General features: G+C 34.0%; 1 protein-coding gene across 4 annotated transcripts; it reads right to left on the reverse strand.

Annotated features, from left to right (window-relative positions):
- Positions 1–4,837: 4,837 nt before the first annotated feature.
- On the reverse strand, positions 4,838–9,566 carry LOC141668370 (uncharacterized). 4 transcript variants are annotated; one of them, XR_012553022.1, is made up of 6 exons: positions 8,592–9,566; positions 7,740–8,503; positions 7,568–7,657; positions 5,392–6,133; positions 5,124–5,239; positions 4,838–5,013 (listed from the first exon to the last, which is right to left on the reverse strand). XR_012553022.1 is itself a non-coding variant. In XM_074475230.1 (5 exons), the coding sequence occupies exons 1-5, from the start codon at positions 8,701–8,703 to the stop codon at positions 5,214–5,216; spliced, it is 1,734 nt and encodes a 577-aa protein (XP_074331331.1). In that variant the 5' UTR covers positions 8,704–9,566; the 3' UTR covers positions 4,838–5,213. The 4 variants fall into 4 exon arrangements, 2 of the variants coding, with proteins under 2 accessions (XP_074331331.1, XP_074331330.1); XR_012553021.1 differs by having other exon boundaries at positions 5,387–6,133; positions 8,592–9,564; XM_074475230.1 differs by having other exon boundaries at positions 4,838–5,239.
- Positions 9,567–22,221: the final 12,655 nt, after the last annotated feature.

Consider the following 22,221-nt stretch of genomic DNA (forward strand, 5'->3'; position numbering starts at 1 on the left):
CAGTCCTTAAAGCTTTACCAACTTTAACTTCTGATAACAACTTCAGTCTGTATACATATCGAAATTTGAGCAGTTGTAGATCTTGACTTGCCTTCACTTTCTGATCTCTTCGATGTCAGGAGTTGTTCTGAGATAGTTTTTTAACAAACATCCTCCTTTTAGCATCTTTAAACTCTGCAGTATCTTCACCAGTTTGGAAGATAGCATATCTGAGATCATTAATTTTCGCTTTTCTCAACTCCTGATCTAGTCTTATGACATAGGCTTTGTCAGACTCTAGATTGAATTCAAGTCCCTTAATACCAAGATATGTTCTGATCTTTGCAGTATTAGGCTTCATATTAACAATATCACCCTTGTGATCTCTGTACTTGGGACAGTATGTGCTGTCAGACTTCACAGAATAAAGCTTCTTCTGTCTCTGAATTTGAGTCTTCAAATAATTTGCAGCACTTTCTGTTAATCTGTCCTTCACTTGAAGTAAAAATAAAACATGTTTTAATTCCTCAAAATACTTCAGTGGTATAGCATTTTCCCTTATATGGTAAACCCTTCCATCTGTCATGAAATATAACAAGTTGTGTTCTTTCAAGAAGGTATGGTAGACCAACTGTACAGATTCTAGTTGATTCAATCTTTCATGAGTTGCTCCAATACCTGGTTCACTTAAAGAAGTTGGATCATTGGTTATGTTCTGCACTCTTCTTTTATCAGCACTACCCAATCCAGATTTATCTCTTGCTTCCTTTCCAGTAACCACTCTTGCTTCAAAACCACTTGTTGTAGTCTTCAAAGGTTGAGTATGTTTGGCTTTAGTGAATCCTGGTAGGAGTAACTTTGAGGATTTAACATGAGCAATGTCAGAGGTTTCCTTTGACTTATCTTTTGATATCAAGCCAACTTGAGCTATGTCAGAGGTTTCTTGCTTCATTGTTATATCAGAACTAACTATATCTTGACTCTGAACAACTTGAGCCATGTCAGAGGTTGTCTAAGAAATCTTCCTTGAAGTCAGAGTAAGATTATCATCTTCATCAGAATTTACCACAACAGCACGCAGGTTTATCATCTCTTCATCAGCATCCATCTCAAGCAAGCTTTCAGTTTCTGAGTCATCATCACTATCAAAACTTAATGACTCAGTATCAGACTTTGTGATGAGCGCTTTTCCCTTGCCTTTCCTTGAGGTAGCTGCCTTGGGGGATTCTTCCTCAGCCTTAAGAGCAACTGTCCTTGACTTTCCTCCTTTCCTCTTGCTTCTTTGTTCCATCTCAAGTTCATGAGTCTTGAGCATCCCATAAATTTCATCAAGAGTTGTTTCTTCAAGATTATAGTTGTCTCTTATAATTATGGCCTTCAAATCCCAACTTTCAGGAAGAGCTAACAGGAATTTAAGATTTGAATCTTCAAGATCATACTCCTTATCAACTAGTGACAAATCATTCAAGAGTTTGACAAATATGTCATATAAATCAGTCAATGACTCATTAGGCTTTGAGTCAAAGTGTTCATACTCTTGAGTGAGTATAGTCTTCCTGTTCTTCTTAATCGAATCAGTTCCCTGGCATCTTGTCTCCAAGGCATCCCATATCTCCTTTGCAGTCTTGCAGTTAATTACCCTGTTTGACATAACATTATCAATGGCACTATGCAGCAAGTGTCGTACCTTAGCATCCTTAGCAATTGATGCGATATCTTCAGCAGTGTAATCACTCTTCTCCTTTGGTACAGACTTTGCTGCTTCACCTGCAACTACAACAGCGAGTTTTGTTGGCTTGTGAGGTCCTTCATTGATTCTATCAAGATATTCTGGATCTGTAGCTTCAAGAAACATAGTCATCCTCACCTTCCATATGGGATATTCAGATGGTTTCAGTTTGGGAACCTTAATAGCCTCATATCGACTATGGATTTGAGTCTTTGGAGGTTCTTCAGTTTTGGTGGGCTTGGTTGGAGTTTCTGCTTCAGACATGATTGTTTTTGGATCTTAAACTGTTTGTGTGTTAACAGATAAGCTCTGATACCACTTGTTAGGTCACACATACTGTAGTAGGTGGTTGAATACAGTGTATAGCACAATCAAATCGAATTCAAAGAACACAAGTAACAGAAAACAAACTTTATTAAACTCTGTTACAATGTAGAACTGTCCTCTCTCAGTGATGAACAAAATATCACGAGAGCTGCTAGGGTTACAATGAATAATATTCTCGATAATGATAATACTTATAGTGTAAACCCTATGTCTGTGTTTATATATTACACAGTTACAAGATAATCGCTAATTGATATGAAATATAATTTTGTTTCCTAAAATATATCAACTAGTTATCTTTTCTTCCAAGTATTCTATTCTTCATAGAATTCCTCTTTCATACATATCTCTTCTTGCGTTTGTCATGATCCTCTTTCCTTTCAATCAGCCGCCTTCCTTATCTGAAAGTTTCCTTTAAGTCCTGATATTATCTCCTGATAAATATCTCATGAACCTTAAGTACTGATAACTTAAGTTCTGACTTCAGTATAAGTGCTGATTTCCAGTTAAGTACTGATTTGTCCTATCTAAGTAAGATCCGAAAACTAAACACAAATCATATTAGACATGACATTATCAAATATATCTAACATTTAAAAATCGGGTCAAATCCCGATTTCGAGTCTGAAAATAAGTCGAATCCTACTGTTCCAAATGCAGCAAACTTGGGTAACGACTAGCCAACTATGACCACCAAAAGATCATGATTTATTGGTGAAAGTAGTAGTAGTACTTTGCTTTATAAACTAAATAGTAGTCTCAAATATCCTTGACGTGGGATTGGGATGTTAGAAGGGGCATATTTGTAAAGGCATCTAAATGGAGCGACCCGCTAAGGTGCTCAAGATCCCATGAAGATGTATTTTCACTTAGAGGTATCATATTGCTGGTTGTTCCAGGGTAGAAAATCTCATTAGATGAACGACCATCCCTTAGTCATCAACTTGCTTTAGATGAGGTTGGATTGTGGTGGACAACAGTCACCTTCTCCATCCACATCAGAAGATAGTCAGGGACCTTCGTTTTTCCTAAAATGGTCAGAGTCGCATGCCCCTTCTCTTCGAGGCAAATTATCTTGATTTGAAGATGTTTTCACAAAGAACGCGGAGAACACGGAAAATTGATGAATGTTGTACTTCATCTTGTTTGATGAATCGTAGAATAATGTTTATTCTCTCTTATTTCAAACTGTTGTTCTTCCGTGAGGAAGAGGCCTACGTGTCCTTTTATAGGGGGTTCAATCTACACGTAGTTCTTGGATGACAAGTTGTCCAGATGGCATGGGATTCGTTCAGTCCATCAAGGCCCGAGTTCGTTGACCATGTGGTCGTTCATAAATAGCCCATATATGTCCATGACCCAAGCCATGGAGTTAGGCAATGATATCTCGTTTGTGAGGTACAAGAACACATGCAGGCATCGCATACAATATTTCAGAGTCTGGTCATGGATGTGACCGTATAAAGAGTACTTGCGATCACGGGAGAACTGGTCACGCCTAACGATCCTTTCTCCCTTGCGAGACCCCTTGAGGCATGGCATGGGTCTTCTTGTCAATAGAAAATAAATAGTTTAAATTAATAATAAGGTCATATCTACGTGACAAGGCAGCGTGTACTCATTTCTTCTCTTATAATTAAGATTAGCTTCATACATATATTGATGAGATGTGAACTTAATTGGGATGGATCTAATATGAGTATGCTTATAAGTTTCGACCTTTAACTTGACCCATGTCTCATTTTCATAATGACGAGAGGATGACATTTATTCATGGGCCTTGTGTAATGAGAAAATTTCAATTTTAATAAACAAATATTTTAGCAGTCCCAATTATTTAAAGTTGTCTTTTAACACGCTCAAATTGAATACCTTGTTAGTCATATGAGTACAAGTATTTCAGATTCAGTATAGAGACTTGGCCCAATTTAAAATATTAACTAGTGATTTGATCAGGTTGTCACAATTATTGTCTCAACCTTGATATCACAAATGATATCCAACCCAAACCACCTTTACCAAATTTTCCATTTCAACCCGATAATACTCCCTATATTTTAAATTAATGTGTTTAGCAAATACATGGTATCAGGTATCTCATGCAATCGCAATCTTTACCTGATTTCTCATTTCAATCCCATGCAACCTATACCCAGTTCCCCATTCCGACATGAGAATACTCCGTAAACAGCTTTACGACCCCAATTGAGAACCGATATGAGAATACTCCGTAAACAGCTTTGCGACCCCAATTGAGAATGTAACAATGAGTCCCCACATTTAATTTTGTTAACTGAAAACAGATTGTGTTCCAATCATGTTAGTTTGGCTTTGGCAAATGTTATGACCATATTTCAGCCGGGCAAGGCATATGAGATATAATATAAACATGTAAATTTTTTAATTTTGGTTTCATAAAGCTTCAATTTTGATTTTGGTAAACTTTATATTTTTCACCAATTTAATATTTTGGTCAGGTCAATATCCTCTTTACCTTACCGGAGTATCGCGGGGACGATCTCAATCCCAGTTGAGACCCGAGTATCAGTTTTTCAAGCATTACAACAGTTAAATTAACCCTTTACACGATAATCATATTGTAAAAGCATGTTAGCAAAACCGGATAGTTCTTCAGGACATTGCCAATCTGAAGATCATAATTTAAAGAAGAAACTACCAGAAACAAATAGGAACGGAAGAGAAATATAAACCAAAACAAAAGAGCTCGTAAAATAAAGAAAAGAAAACGCTTCTTTTCGCTGTGAAAATTATATATATATTACTATAAAACTGACCGCCTCAGCCGAAAAAACCATGAAACCGATATATATATCCAAAATCCAAATTTTGCACAATCAATCAATTTTCTTTGGCAGTTCCATGGAGACCTAATCCTACTCTTGAATCTCAATTTTTCTACATCTCAGGAATGTTGTAGAAGTATAGAAAGCAAGTTATATCACAAGGCTTTCTGATCCCTGCACGAGAATCATCATAAAGTTACTTCCACTCACTTTGGCTTCCTTCCAGCTTTTCATATCAATATTAACACCAGATATAACAGGTAAAAGAAAACTAGAAACTTCACCATCTTTAAAATTGAAGACATTCAGTAGGTTAAAATTCCAATTTGCAATTCGCGAGCTTCTAAAAATTTGAATTGTTTCATGAAGAATTGTCAGAAGATGGCCGAGGCTTGATGTACTGCAAAAGGTAAAAAGAAGATCATATATAACTTGTTCCACATTACAACAATATAAATAAATGATATCAGAACAGTGTTCTAAGTAGCATTATTTAATATGACTACAGAACTTTAAATTTAGACCCCTTATTCAGAAAAGCTCTCACCTTACTTGCATCTCTGTAGAATTCCCTAATCTCTTCCTCAGTAAGGCCTTCATCCTCTCCAGCATTTTCATCCCACCCAAGTGAACGCAAAAACGCAGCCTCTTCCTCCTCTGAACATAGAATGACATCAGAGCTTAAACGAGTCTCTGCCTTGTCACAAGATTTTTTTGGCATATCACATGCGTCTCTGTTACTGATCAAGCCATTCATCTCACACTGGACCATTTCAGACTGAGTTGCTAATAGAGAATCTTTCACTGGAGGAAGTGGAGCAGACGCTTCAATTTCACCAGGCTGCTCCAGATCAGATTTTTCCATAATAGAGACAGAATCAGCAACAGGTGAAGAAGAATTTGTCAAAGATTTCTTTCTCACAAGATTAAAGAAATCATTTCGGCTACGAAATTGAGCTGAAGGTTTCTTATCCAACACAGTGGGGACCACAGAACTCACAGATATTGGGTTCTTGACTGGACTTCTCAAGGGAGGAGCTACACCAGCTGAAGGAGCGGAAGTCAGTGGGTTATTTAGTACTTTACTAGCATTTGGAGGGCTCAAGCTATCCTTCGTTGGATAAGAAATGCCATTCTTTTCTCGTGCTGGTTTGAGGACTTGAAGCTTTCCTAAACTCAATGACTTTGGCATATCAGATTTCACCAGTGTTCCACGAGGAGAGTGATTAATTGAAGGGGTCTGATGCTGATGCTGCACGACCTTAGTTTTTGACTTCTCTGAAAAATTCAACACCTGGAACATATAAAAATAGCTAGCCCTGTTCAGGAAGAGGTCTCTTCAATTGTCAAGACAATACATATGAAACTTGGAAGAGCTTTCCTCACATCAGTAAATAAATTATTAATAGGGACAAGGCAATACTACAAAATACTATGGCAGTATAAGCTTTGAAGCAGGGCTTATAAATAAGAAAATTATCTTCACTGCCATCATAATTATGTAACTTAAATCTTAACATTCAGCCCCTAGTTATTACGAAGCAGAATACCCTTATACCCCATATTTCTTCCCACTAAATAGAGCTGCACTATTCTATTTAGAGCTTAAATTAAATGTCAGAGGAATATAAATTTACAGCCAAGCTTTCTCATTTTTCCAAGTGGGCTCCAATTAAAAGCCTTCTGCACTCTTCTTGTAGAGTTGTCATGAAAGTGCAAATACATGAGTACATAGCGAGTGAATTGTTATTAAATTATGCACAGACATTTGAACACATGTAATGCAGGTGTAATCTATTACTGTTACATGGTAATACGTTTGCTAATTGCAAAAAAGATGGGTTGGCTAAGTTTATAAAGATAACATTGAAAAATTAGGATCCCGAAATATGTTTGTGTTGAAGATGGTTTCTTGCCACCAAATTTTAAAGAAGTCCTAAATGCTATTGGAGAGTGGATGATGATTTTCTAATTGCATATTATTTATTGATGTCATCCTTCATATGTTTCACTTCCTTTTTCCCTTGTCCATCTAGAGGTAGGATGACTCAGATATGTGTATTACTATCAATTATTAATCAGGACATGGCAAATGCATATTTCAAAATCTGGCAGAATTGGTGGGTTTACCAACCTGGGATACTTCGAGCAACAAAATCTACATACAGATCTGTCACTTCCTATGTTACTTGTCACAAAAAAGTTACCACTTATCAAATGCCTAGTAAATCTCAACGAACAGTTCAGAAATATATGTACTGAAAATATGTTTTAGTAAGATAACTAGTAAAAGTACATGTTGTAATACGGGAGTAACAGAAGGCATTATTCAGAATGTACACTTTTGCATACTTCGTGTCTAAAAGGGGTGTAGAATATAAGATGGAAAACTTTGTGTCTAAAAAGGTAAAATCAGTATGTTCTATAACTATTAAAGTATGATACAACATGATAATCCTTAAACCGAAATAAAATGATGGCATACTTCGCAGTAACTATCAACTGCCATAAACATTTGCAAATCTTTTTCGGCACCGCTCAAATAATCTTATACATAGTAAATCATAATTCAATTAGTTAATATATAAATAAGGTTCTCAGCTTATCTTATATATATATACACACACACACACAAAAAAAAATTAGAAGAGCTCTATTTTGCAAATTTTCAATATGACATGCTGTAAGAACAGAAATAGCAAAAAAATTAAAAGGAAAACAGCCTCACCAAAGCTTTAGGAATGGGAGGAGTAACAGGAATCAGTTGCTTCGACTGTTTAATAGCAATTTCTTCGAGCCTTTGACTTCCAACTGAAAACTATAATTAAACAAAGCAACAAACGCAACACATAAGCAAAGATTAATAAATATAAGCCCAAAGTATTAAACAATTGCATTACCTGAGGATTAGCCTGGACATGAGGGGAGACCTGTGCCAAAGTTTCGGCCATATTGAGGCCACTTGTCATGTTTGATGCCCCAGAATCTGAACTTAAAAGATCTTCTTGGGAAACTGATGATTTATTGGTGCCATTACCTCCAACTTTTACAGGTACCTCCACTAGGGCCGATGTCCACCCAACCTCACCAGTCACTGCTGAATATCCAACTGGTAAGCTTTGCATGTTACTACTCAATACTGGAGATGGGACTCTTCTTAAGTCATAAATTATTTGTCTTTCATCAGCTCCAAGAGATGGAAAATCCCTGTCAAATGCAGCTTTACGCACACTGCTACTAGCACCAAGATTAGTACTTCCATTGTTAAAGTTGCTCTTATTGGAACTGTTTAGGTCAGCTGATACATTTCTCGCCCATGGCTCATTATACTTGCCAGATATAGAAGATTGTGATCTTTTTAAACCATCCTTCTCAAACCTACTGGAAAAATTGCTCCCTAGAGGATCAGAAAAATTCCTATGCCTATGATCACCTAACTTTGACTTATCGTTATCACGATCATCGTTTATATCTTTATCCCAGCCCTTATCATGGTTAGTCCTACCCAAACTACTGTAAGACCTCAAGTGAGAACCATTACTAGTAGAATTTCTACGGAAGTAAGAGGATGTTGTTCGATCAGAAACAGGTGAACTTCCTGAATTATGATCCCTAATATCTATTGATGACTTATTTCTTGTCGACTTTACAGTAGCACGATCATCTGTGATAATTAATAACTCAACAAAATAAGACAAGTTTTAAAAACAAAGGGGATGGGAATTAGTAAAAACTTAACAATCTAAATTTACCTGAGAGTAATGAGGATGGTGCGATTTGCTGATGATTTGTACTAATAGAAGAGGTTACACTTCCGTTGCTCTTTAACCACTCAGGGACAAATGTAGGCTCACCTTTTTCCATAATTAGTTACAAAAACGATCATACTACTAGGAGTAAACTCCAAGTTGTATTCGCTTGATTAATGCAAATTATCACCAAAATTGGACAAAACAATTTGTCTAGACAATACCAATCCAAATGTAGCTTCTTCTTTCTTTCCTTCAACCCAAATCCACACAAAACTATACATATAATTAATATCAACAACTAAATTCCCAAAAAATTTCTCTCAAAATCCGGTATCAACCAAAATAAACCACACTTTCCTGTACAAAATAACTATAGCCTCATCTGTTACACTATATATACTGTGAATTCAATTGGACACAACTTCAAACAATCGAAAACTCATGCCCTAAATGCAAGAACACTCGTGCTCCACACCGACTTCAATTCAATACAATCCCATAAAAACTATACCAAACAAACTTAATAATCCTGACCCATTACACAAAACACCCCAATTTACAAACCCCCAGAATTTTATATCGCCAAAACATCACAAATTCCTCATGCCCACATGCAAATTTTCAATAAAAACATCAAAAATCAAGAAAATTCAGAGACAGAATCAAGAACCTGAGAAACCCACAACAGAATGAACAAACCAGAGCAAATTCAGGTGAAAAACAACACTAATTATCAACCCTTTTGATGGTATCTCAATGCGATTGGGTAAAATACAGAAAGTTTCAATCTTTTTAATAGCCAATACTTGTGTGCGTTATGAATTAGATAGATACAAGTGTGTGTAGTTGGGGTGTAGAGGGACTCTGTATATGTTGTTTTTGAGAGAGAAAAACAAAGTATATCCAATTTTATTGTCACAGCAAGAATTTTATCTTCGAGAAAAAACAGAAATTAAAACAGATGGGAAGATTGTATGTATAATAAGTGTAAGTTTTCTTGTATGTATGTATTGTATGTTTGTGGGTTGAATGGCTCAGTCCGGTTAAAAAACATGATGTTTTTCTCTTATTTTTTACTCTATTTTCTTCTTGTTTTTTACTTTACACTTTCTTTTTTCTATATCCGTTTCAATTATTTACATTTCAAATTTTTCCAAAAATAGTAAAGTGTTTATAATTTTTAAAATAACTACAACCACTACTTCTCTCCACTATACCCACTTTATACATATAATATTAATCGGTCCTACTACTTTACTCACTTTTTAAAATTTCCTCCACTACTTTATCATTTTTCTTAAATTCCGTATTCAACTCAAATGTAAACGTTTGGGAGGGACGGAGGGAGTATGTCAAAACTAACCACGATTAAAGACGCTGTCCACCTTTTTTATTGGAGTTTTGGGTGTATATATGTTTTGCAAATAAAATATTTTGTGAAACATGATATCCTATAAAACATATTTCATAAATATTATTATTTTAATAAAACCGTACAATTCCATGTATTTACAAGTATAATATGTATATTCTGTAATTAAACATGTATTTTCTGCGGTATGAACATTTAAATTCTACAAACTAAGCATTTTTTATAAAATAATATATTTTGCAATACTTCACTTGTAAAATATATGTAATATTCAAGATTTTCAATAAAACAGTAATATTTATAGAACATCATTCGAATAGATAATATGTTTTATAATTTTTTTTTTTTTTTTTTTGCCAAATTTAAAGCAGATTTCATTAATGACTTAAAAGAGATTCAATCGGGACAAACCCCCAACCGATCAGCAACCAGGTTGAAAAACAAATAGAGCTAAATAATTAGCCATTTTGTTTCCGGATTGCTTAACAAACTGAATACAAATATTCTGAAAATTAAAAATGAAGGTAATGGTTTCCCGGACAATCCAGCACGCATCTCCCCCGAAAACAGTAGCTTCACAATTGACCCTCACATTAATTCGATTGATATTGCAATGTTCAGAGGACTCAGTTGCAACAACGGAGTTTAGAGGCCTCATATTATGAACAAATATTTTTTGTGAGAGGTGAGCACATGTGATTTTCACCACCGTTCCAAACGCACCCCAGCTATCTATCTGCCGGACACCAGCTATAGACCTGCCGAAAGTGTTGTTGATGCGAGATATCCAGATCTCCCAATACACCATCCAATTCATTTTCAACACAACCACCACATCGCACAAAGCGAGATACATCGCATAAAGCGAGACAATCAAACACACAAATAATAACTTAAACAGAACAATACAAAAAAACCCAAAATTCAAAAATCTCGGAAAACACCAAATTGTAATATGTTGTTAGACCAGAGATTTTGAATCCAAAAACTGAATTTTATTATAAAATCCAATCTCTTACCTTAGTAGATCTGAAAACTAAAGTGAAAAACTGTAATGGATTTTTTGAGTTTTGTAAAACAAATCTCTATTTTATTAAAGAAAAAGTGAATAAAAGAAGAAGATGAAGATGAATATGGAGATAGAGATGGATAAAAAGGGGGAAAAAGAAGGTAGGGTTAGGGTTAGGTGAAGATAGGGCGGCCGACTCTCATGTGAGAGAGAAATTTTTAAGTTATATTTTACTTGTATAACATATTTGGACTCCAATAACTCTAGAACTTAACTCTATGAATACAATCTATGGAGCAAGGAGTTTTATTCGTTCAAGAAAAGTATCATATAACTAACACATGTATAAATGATCGTAGACATTTAGAAAATAAAGCTTTCAAGTCAGAGAAGAAAATATGTGAGAATACGTCTTCAAACTCCCCCCCCCCCGCATAAATGCTAGTTTCATACCTTAAATATTAAATAATTAAAAATTAATACCAAATAAGGGCACTAATAATTAGAATTTAAAACGAGATTTAATTAAACTATCTACTATTATCACCTCTCTCTTAACTAGGATTTTCAGAGTTGACTCCCATATCTTGAGTTCTACCCGCCATTTCTCCATTTTCCGGTTCACTCTCCCCTGATGTAAACAAAAATACCAGTGATGTGCACAAAAATAAATATTTAGTGTATTTTGGATATATGAGAGTAAATATGTTAAGAGGTTCCGATGGTATCTACTTGAACTAGATTTTCTCTGTGTTCTTCTTGGTGCTCTACACCACAATAGATGGGCAACCAAGATAGAATCTCCACCCAAAAACAACCCTATTAAATTCTATCAATATAATAAATATATTGATATGTAAATTATGCACAATTAATTCATATAATTAATATGTAACTCTCATATTAATATATATTTTCAATTCACAATTTTTTGAAATTAAAAATGAAAGTCAAAACTAAAATCTCCCACTTGACGTCATTTTTTAATTTCAAGTGACTCTCACATTTCTTGGAGTCTACATATTTCTAATGCATATCAAACTAACATATTTTATTAATATTTTTGCAGGAATGCCTTTTGTTAAAAGATCTGCAATCATATCACTAGTGGGAATATATGTTACTTTCACATTCTTTTTTTCCACTACAATATCATGAATATAATGATATTGTATATCAATATGTTGTCCTCTCGAACTATTTGCACCACTATAAATCAAATTGATAGTTCACGTATTTTCACAAAAAATCTCAATAGGTCCATGTATTAAATTGAGACTTAATTCAAGTAAAAACCCTCTTACGTTCAACATGAGAATTCACCATGCTACATATTCAGCTTCTTGTGTGTATCTTGCAACACAACCTTGTTTTTTACTTCCCTAAATGACGACAGCTCCACCAAAATAAATAAGTGTCCCGTAGTTAATTTTTCGTCAACTTTACCACCTCTGAGATCTGAGTCGGAGTAACGAATAATCATTGGCTTATTTGCCCTATAAACTAATTTATGGTGCAACTTATCATTTAAGTACTTCATTATCCTTTTCACAACCTCCCAATTCAATAGGCTTGATTATGATTGCTTTGGTATGTACTTACTAAACTTACTAAATATGCCAAGTCAGGTCGAGTACACAACATTGGATACATCAAACTTCCAACCGTCTGCGCATATGGAGCGTTTAGTGGTTATTGTACATGTTCAAGATCGTTACTACGTATTAATGGTTTACCCGCCACTAAAGGGGTTGGCTCCGAACTGTAATTCTGCATCCCAAAATGATTAAGCACTTTACGTAGATGCCTCACTTTATTCAAACTCAGAGTTCTATTAATAGTATCCCTTATTATTTGGATTCTTAGAACATATGAGGCGTCACCCACATCTTTCATCTCAAACTTGTTATTAAGTTCCAACTTTATGTTGTTCAACATATATTTGTCATTTTTTGCTAACAATATATCATCCACATATACTGATATTATTACAAATGAACTCCCACTTTTAAAAATATGTAGACAATTATTGAATTTATTCTTCATGAAACCAAGTTGAATGGCAACCTCGTGAAACTTGAGATTCCAATCTCTGAAAGCTTGATTTAGTCTATATATTGACTTATTTAACTTGTAGACCTTGTCTTATTATCCTTCAACCTAAAACCCATCAGGTTGATCCATATATATGTCTTCTCTCAATTCCCCATTAAGAAAATCCATCATAACATCCATCTGGTAAATTTCCAAATCAAGAGAAGTTACTAAAGCCAATATAATTCTTATTGATGCACACTTTGCCATCGGGGAATAAGTCTCCTGATAGTCTATTCTCGATTTATGTGTAAAACTTTCACAACTAGACGAGCCTTAAATTTGTCAATAGAATCATGTGCCTTGTATTTACTTTTCAAAATCCATTTACAACCTATGAACTTTCTATCTTTAGGAGATCACACAACTCCCAGACTTCATTACTTCCAATTGACTCACTCTCATCTTTCATAGCTTGCAACCATGAATCAAATATTCGCGATCTCATTGCCTCAGAATAAGAAGTTAGACCAATAGGATCTTCTATATCCATGTCTGTCGAGAAACCAAATACTTCACTATAATAAATATAATATTCACCCATACACTCTGGTGGAGCTCTTAGTCTCTTATTTCTAATAATCTTAATTGGTTCATTACCAGCATTCTGATCCAAATCACTATTCTCATTTAGGTATTGTTCTACACGTGCATCAATATATTATGAGGAACATCATTGTCATCAACAATATTCAGAGGACGTGAGTCCATCACACATTTTCTTGTTCCTCATAATTTTCTATGAAAATAGCATCTCTACTTTCAATTATTCATAATTCTTAGTTGTAAAACTTATAACCCTTAGAATTCTCGGGATAACGATAAAATTGCACTTCACTATTTTGAAGTCTAATTTATATTTATTTTGCTAAGGGATCATCACATGTGCAATGCACCCCCATTTTCTTTTAGATTTAAATCTAATTTTTCACGTTTATATCTCGCATAAAGTGTCAATTCAACCGACTTTATGAGAATTCTATTCAATATATAATTTTTGCATACAATACGTCTCCCTAAAATCATTTGGACAATCTATAATGTGACAATTAACATCTCACAACATTTAATAATGTTCTATTTTTTATTTCCACCACAACATTTTATTGTGGTGTATAAGGCATAGTCACGTGCCTTATTATTCCTTTCTCTTTACAGTAGTTACCAAATTATGTGGATCTATATTCCCCACCACTGTCAGTTATGAAGATCTTTAAATTCATTCCAATTTTTTTCTGAACTTCACTCTTATATCTCCTAAAACATTCAAATGCTTCAGATTTTCTTGATATAAGATATACATGGGCATACTTGAAGCAATAATCTATAAATGTAATTACATATTCTTTATTACGGTAGGTTCTGCAACTCAACAAGCCACATATCTTTGAGTGCACGAAACCCAAAAGCTCTTTAGCTCTTTCCCCTTCCTAAAAGGTTTTCTTTTCATTTTTCCTTTTACACAATGTTCATACATAGATTTGTTAACATCCATATGAATCGACAAATTATCTTTCATAATTTCCTTCATTTTACTAATTTCAGGATGTCCTAATCTTTGATGCCACGTGTCATATGTACATGTATTATAAGAAAAATATCATCTGAAGTGCAAATATAATTATTCTCGATTTCCGTTATAATTGGATGTTTAAATAACCCGTGTTCAGGTTGATACATGCCTACATTAACCATTTTATTGTTTTTTCAATAAAAAATTTATTATCATAAAATCGCACTTCTAGACTATTTTTAGTAAAAGGGGGGATTAAAATAAGATTACGTCTTATTCCGTGAACAAAGAAGACTTTTTTTTAAACCAATATGTTTGAAGAGATTTTTTATTAGCTTCGTCTCCGACCTCACCTTCAATTCCATTTCTTTGTCAAACTTGTCCACGCTATCTTTCTCACGAGAAAAAAAACCATTCATGTCATCAAAACCTAGAGGTGTTCATGGGTTGAAGAAGTCTATCAACCCGACCAAATCAACCCTTTTTTCGGCCGATCAAACTGAACCGTTATAACCCGATATTAGGTTGGTTAAAAATATGTCAACCTGAATTTGATGGGTTGGGTATATTTTTCAAATGAAATATAACAAGATATTATTTATGGACTTGTATGTCTTCACGAGTAGTCATTTTTTATATATACATTTCTTATTAATTATTTATTCTAAATTGTTCAATTCAACCCAAACTGAGCAAATTCGACAAACAAAGGGCATGGTTGGGTTGCGTTTTTAATTTTTTAACCGATTTAATTGGGTCGCGTTGTTAAAATGCCTCCAACCCGACCAACCGGACCTATGTAAACCACTGTCATCACCCACAATCTTTAAATCATTTCCAACTTCTATACACATCAGGTAATAAAGGATTAGATATGTGACTGGGTTGATATTAGTCAGAGTCAGTAGTTGATGGAATGGTTAAAATAAGTCGGTATAGTAACATCTTGTGCTTCACACAACTGGTACTGAGTTTTTAACTGGAATACGAGATATGTAACATATGATAGAGAAAACAAAGCATAACAACACTTCATGCTCTTGAAAATTGGAGAATGGATCCTTGCACAAGATCACTTGCCGACTTTATAGCATACTTGAACATCAATGTAAACCCCTGAGTACATGACAAATCAATTCTACAATTAGCAGTAGTGGTTTTGTCACATTATAAACAGAACAAAATTTTAAATAATTTAGGGCTTTTCTCATAAATACATAAATTTTATAAACTTTTTGTAAAAATACTGTCAGTTTTTAAAATAAATTAAAAAAATACTACCTTTCAAAAAATATTTGCAAAAATACGGAGGTTGCATTTGCAACCATATCTGCAACTGCTAGCAACTGTATATGCAACCGCAATTACAAATTTGAAAAAATCCATTGAAAATTACATTTAATTGTAAAATAAGTTGCAAGTGGATGCAAATGAGTGCCCCTGCGGGGCCGATACTAATATCACAAAAGCAACTATGAAATCAACAACAAGGTTTTAATTTTATGAGTATCCCACTATCTGGCTAGATAAAATTAGAAAATTCAGTGAACTAAGACAAACACCTCCAAACAAAAAAACTGAACCCGAAAAAATCACAGAATTTCAAGAATCATCAGAACTACAGTGACAATTGTACACAATTAAAATATACAAAAAAACAACAACGTTACAACAACCTTTACGCCGCCCGTCGCGGCCCTGGCGGCGACAATGGCGGAAGAAAGGACCCGGACTTGATGGAGGAGGTGGTGGATTGAGGGTGGAGGTGGTGTAGGAGGTGGGTTCAATGGCGAATATGGTGGAGGCAGCAGAGGTGGTGGATTGTGGGGTGTAGGTGGTGGATTCGGGGGAGGAGGCGGTGTAAGTGGTGGTAGAGGCGGTGGATTTGGGGGTGGAAGTGGCGGATGAGGGGGATTCGGGGGTGGTGGTGGTGGAGGGAGGTTGTGGTGGAGGAAGATGAGGTGAGAAAGGGTGATGATGATAGAGAGAGAAGATGGATTGTATTTTTACAATTTAATTGTGTGTATTTTTAAAAAAATAGTAAATTTGTAAGACTTTTATTAAGGTAGTAGAGTTGCAAATAAATACATCAAAATTGGTATATTTGTCAATTTCCCAATAATTAATGTTTACAACTTAGCTAGAATAGTTCAGTTTATCTTCGGAAAATGTATATATCTTACTCTATCAAATTCTGCTTTACATATAGATTTTCTAATCGTCCACATTAAAGAGTTTCGAAGAACAAGTAACATGTTTGACGAAACAGAACCATAAAGAGTATACTTTACCAAATTAGTTTTTTCTTGATATATTGCTAATAAAGCAATTCTTAGCTCTGTCGTGTTACCACAACTTAGTTTAAACGTCTCCCCACTACAAATATATTGTGAATTCAAAACCTCATTGAAACGCAAGATTTATATTAATTAAATTGGTACAATCCAATTAACTTTTTGAAATTATTACTCACATGCATATGCATGTTCACTGTGTAACACATAGATGTGGCGACCAAGACTAAACATCAATTTTTTAGTTATCACTGTGTAACACATGAATATGCATATTCACTGTGTTATCACTACGAGGAATGAGTCAATCATTAAGATCTAAATCATTAATTAAAAGTTCAATTTTTTTTAGTTATTACGTACTGAAAAAACTTGTTAGCATAGTGTAAATTTGCGTACAACATTTAGAAAGAGGTATTATATTGTGAAATCAAGTATCAAGCATATATTGGAAGTACATTTAAAAAGATGAAAGTTAACCAAACATACTCAGTCATAAAGTGTCACGAAGCTAATTCGTTGAACAAGTAGAGTGAGTCCCAGTAATTAACTCAGAGCTCCAAGGCTGAAAATCATTTAATAATTTCAAAAAAATATTTACAAAGTTGTATAATTAGCAGAAACAGATTCATGAACTAGAGAAACTTCCAAATTTGTGGAAAGTAAAAAGAGTTAAAAAAACAAAATATGAAAATGAATAAAATAAAATATAAGGAATCATTAACCTAATCTGGCTAATTAAAGACGGGTCAATTCAATGTAAACATAGAAATTGGAGATGGGTTGAACTAATATTGCGTAGTTTGTACTTAATTAGAATTAGGGTTTACATATTATTATAATGGTGGTTGCATTATGGAATTAGGAGCAAAATTAAGGTTAAAGCTCAATGAGGAAGAAAGTAGTGTGAGAAAGAGGGTGAGAGTGAGTGAAGTGTCGAGGGAGAAAGAGGGAGCGGGGATGAGAATTTTGGCTAATGGGGGAATGGTTTTGTTATAATAAAAGGGAAAGTATGAGTATAATTGTATTATAGCCATTTTATTTATTTTTTTAAAACTGAGATTAGACAACTATTACATTTTAAATTGATGTCTGCAGACGCTTTCATCTTTTAAAAATCAAGCGATATTAAAAACGCTTTTAGCAGTAGTGGCTTTTTCAACTGATGTTAAAGGATGATGTCTACTGCTCTATTTTGTCAGGTGGTTGCTTTGACAAAGAGTCCACTTTCCACCGTAGGACAAAACACAATGATATTCATTATAATTTTATTCGTTATGTGGTTAGTTTTTTCCAACAAACATTCAAGTTGCTAATGTTATTACTAGGGCTCTTTCTCGTGGAAAGTACAAATTGTGACTAATCATTCATCAGAGTTACGTGAAACAAATTCTAATTATGGTAAATGGATACATTTATGACTATATTCTTTGTTTTAACTTGGTCACAATAGAAGATTCCCTTGTAGTAAAACTTGGATTTTTTAGCCTTCATATTGATCTTGCGTCTTGAAGTGGGTAAGACCAAAGATGAAATTTATTAATTTGTTGTCATCTCAATGTGCAATAATATTATGTATTGTGGGAAATGTGTTTTTGTATGTATGTATTATAAAAGTGATGATTAAATGCATATTAGAGGTGGAGTATGGTTGTTTTAAAAAAGAAGAGAGTGATAGGATGGTGGACATAGTTTTCAAAGGCAGTCATGTAAGACCATTAGATATTATGCTTTAAATATTGTTTATTTGATTGTATTAAATTATGCATATATATTGATAGAATTATTATTCAAGAAAAGTATTTAGCACTGGGGTAGTGGAGTTAAATAAAATTAAAATGCAGTACATATCTCTATAAAAATGTGTATTTTGCACTAATTTATCAACAAGGTATCAAAGTTGTGGCTGTCACAGTGCTCAAGTTCAATGCCCTACAACCCCCAACATTCTCAAGATTTAATATGGACAGAAAGATAAAAAATTTCCCAAAAGATGTGCTATATTTAGAAAGATATCATGACACAAGTAGTTATGGAAAAACTTTATGGGGCCCGTGAATAAAAATCATTGAGTTAGTGGAAAATAAAAAAAATTAGAGTTTTTTGTTTACCCTAAAGATAGAAAATTCACAAGTTTGTAAGTAAAATTTGGAAAAATGATATAGGACCAAAGAGTCTGTTTTAAATTTGCGAATTGTCTAGTTGTAATTTTTATGTCAAGAAAGAATTAGATGATATATTGTGTCTGCACTTTGAGAAGATGTGGAAGTTCGTTTGGAAAGTTTAATTGAATTAGACAATTGTGAGGGTTGGCTCAGTTGGTTAAAGAGGGGAAAATTATCCTTTTGGTCACAGGTTCGAATCCCACGGGAGGAGAATTTATGATTATGTCTCCTGAACCAGAGCCTGTCGCTTAAATGCGGTTTACCTGGTTCACGTGGTTTGCAGGCTATTGCGGCTGCGGGTTACCTACGATAAAAAAAACAAAAATAAAAATTAGACAATTGTGTATGCGTTTAAAAAATTGGGAATTGGGAATTTATTTCAAAAAATTTTGATGACGATTATGTCTACTTTGAAAAGTGGGAGTCTGTTTAGAAAATTATTTGTTTTTGTGAAATCTTATAAGTTCGGGAAATTCAAATTAAAAGACTGAATATATTGGAATGTTAAGTTTGAAATAGAAAAAAATAATTTAATTGAATGCTTGATACTTATAGGATGCAGAATTATCGTCTAGTGTCAATCTCATTAGAAATTATGGAAACATGATTTATGCGAAAAAGAAGGAAATACTTAATGAATTTAATGTGCAATTGCTCGAAAGTTTGTTAATTTTTTTGTTTAATTTATTTGACTTGACATATTTATTAAGTTAAATTGTGAAACCAATTTTTTATTAAGGTCAGCGAGAAGACCATCTAAAGGCTGTAAAGAGAATCATTATTTACTTGAAGAGTATATTTTATGTACAAAACATAATTTATGAGGCAGGCGTGTGTTATATTAATGATATTATTTGTTAGTATGGAATGTGATACGTATTTTAGAATTTAACTTCGGGGACACCTAATTATCATTAATTATTTTTTTGACAAACAAAGAAAAAGGTTTATTAACTTTGAACGTCGATTAACAAGGCTTTATCTAACAAACTAGGAACAAAACTTGTTTCAAGACTTGATCTTGAAAACAATATGACTTGCTATCAAGTTCATGAGTCGCCATATTACCGGATCATTTATAAAAGATAGTGAAACTGCGTTTAACTCCTTAAGTAGATACGACAACCTCCTAATACCTTATTAAAAGAAGACACCATATGTGTTGTTAGGTATGAACTGCAACACAGAGGGAGGGTGAATGCGTTTTCTTGATTTTCCTAATTTTTTACTAACTTGGAAATCAAGTTGTGTTTATGATGTGGAACTTAAACAGCTAGAAATGAATTCTAGAAATAAATTTGTAGTGATAAATAAATCAATGTAAAAGACACGAGCAATTATCAAAACTCACTTGATTTATATTAAATCAAATTAGGTGTGCTATAAATTTGTGTTCTTGTATAATAAGAACTCAACTACTTCACTTGAAAGAATACAAGATTTATAGATCTTTTTTTATTACACCTAAACAAAGGACCAGTGACATATTTTATAGAAAAACAAGCACAGTTTACAAGAATTGCACTAAAATAAACTAACATATTTATACAACAAATTTGCCTAATTCTATTTTAAGTTCAACAAATCTACATATAATCTTCCAGGTCTATGACCCTCCTTTTTTCACTACATCTTGGCCCTTGATCTTGCATTCCTCAAGCTGTATTTGTAGACTTTCCATTTCAGTGATAAAATGGTTTATTGACAGATAATTTTGAATATTCAAGTTGGTTGTATTATGTTAGTTTGAGCTGTTATCGAGGTCTTCATTACCGTGTCGAGATGTCTCATGTTGATATGTAGAATGACTTATCGATATCTCCAGTTCTCTCTATGCTGTTTGGCTTATCGATATCTCTATTTCTCTATATGCAGTTTTGACTTGTCGACATCTCCACTCGTCTACATGCAGTTTTGACTTGTCGACATCTCCACATATCTACATACAGTTTTGACTTGTCGATATCTCTACATCTCCACGTCCCTTGTACTTCTCTACAAGCAGAATGAGTCCTCTACAAGTATAGTGACTTCTCTACAAGTTATTCTGACTTCTCGATAGACATCTCTATACATCTTGATATGTGACTTGTGGATATGTGGCTTAGAACATTTTTCCAAAAAACAAAATTAATCAATTCCAAACTTCTACATATTTATCCGAGGAATGATCAGGCTTGATCTTGTTTCAGAGTTTATTTCTTAGCTTGATGATTGTTTATAGAAAAATCTCCCAATATCTCCTCCTTATCATTTTTACAGACTCAAGAAATACAATTACAAAATACAAAATGATTATCATACAACTAAATCATAGGGTAATCAAAGTGACTTAGTCTTATTATGTAGAGGCATGTCTTGCACAACAATCTCCCTCAATTTGTGAGAAGATTACTTATCACAAATTCATGCCTGATAACAAGATTAATCCCAAGCTAAAAATTTAAAAGCCAACAAATGGACAAAATATAAGTTTTTATACATGTGAGTCATCTTGCAATTATATGGAATTGAATTTATACAATTAGCTAAACTTTTCAAATCCTCACTACTAGAAATACTGCCTACGACATCACGCATTTGACATCGGTTCGAAATGTCACTTATCATAAAAGTAATTTTAACATCGAACATTTTTAATGCAATGTTAAAGATCATCTCAGACATCGCTCTCTAAAAAATAACCGATGACTATTCTATTTTTTAGAAAAAATGAAAAACACCCGCTTTTTACTTCCCCCCTTATTACACCAAAGTCTTCCCCCTTCGAACCAAAATTTTACTTCCCCCTCCCTTAAACAAAAATTCCAATTTTCCCACTCTTCCCATTTTTCATCGAGTACTATCTCTGCACTGTCACTTTCCAAAAACTAACCTTCTATCAGTGCTCTCTCACATCCGTCTCTCTCTCACGCTCTCTCTCTCTCACTCACTCTCTCTCTCTCTCTCTCTCTCTCTCTCTCTCTCTCTCTCTTCTCTCTTTCTCTCCCCTCCCTCCATCTCTCTCTCTGTTCTCATCTCTGAAACCTTTACAAATCCTAAATTCGTAAACCCATTGTTGGGCTTTTAATCTAAATTTGTGGACTTGAATTTGTTAGCCTGTTTTATTTCTTGTGGGCTGATTTGTAAGGCTGTGTCCAGAAGTTAGAATCAGTCAAGTTAGTCGTGGAGTTCTTTTAGGAG

Source organism: Apium graveolens, chromosome 6 (assembly GCF_009905375.1).
Source record: "Apium graveolens cultivar Ventura chromosome 6, ASM990537v1, whole genome shotgun sequence".
NCBI lineage: Eukaryota > Viridiplantae > Streptophyta > Magnoliopsida > Apiales > Apiaceae > Apium > Apium graveolens.

Bases quoted from the DNA above. Each gene is read 5' to 3' on its own strand.
- LOC141668370 (XM_074475229.1), bottom strand. From the start codon at position 8,703: ATGGAAAAAGGTGAGCCTACATTTGTCCCTGAGTGGTTAAAGAGCAAC. The intron at 8,504-8,591 runs GTAAATTTAGAT...TAATTATCACAG, and splicing joins ACCATCCTCATTACTCTCAG to ATGATCGTGCTACTGTAAAG. The intron at 6,134-7,567 runs GTGAGGCTGTTT...TATATGTTCCAG, and splicing joins CTCCCATTCCTAAAGCTTTG to GTGTTGAATTTTTCAGAGAA.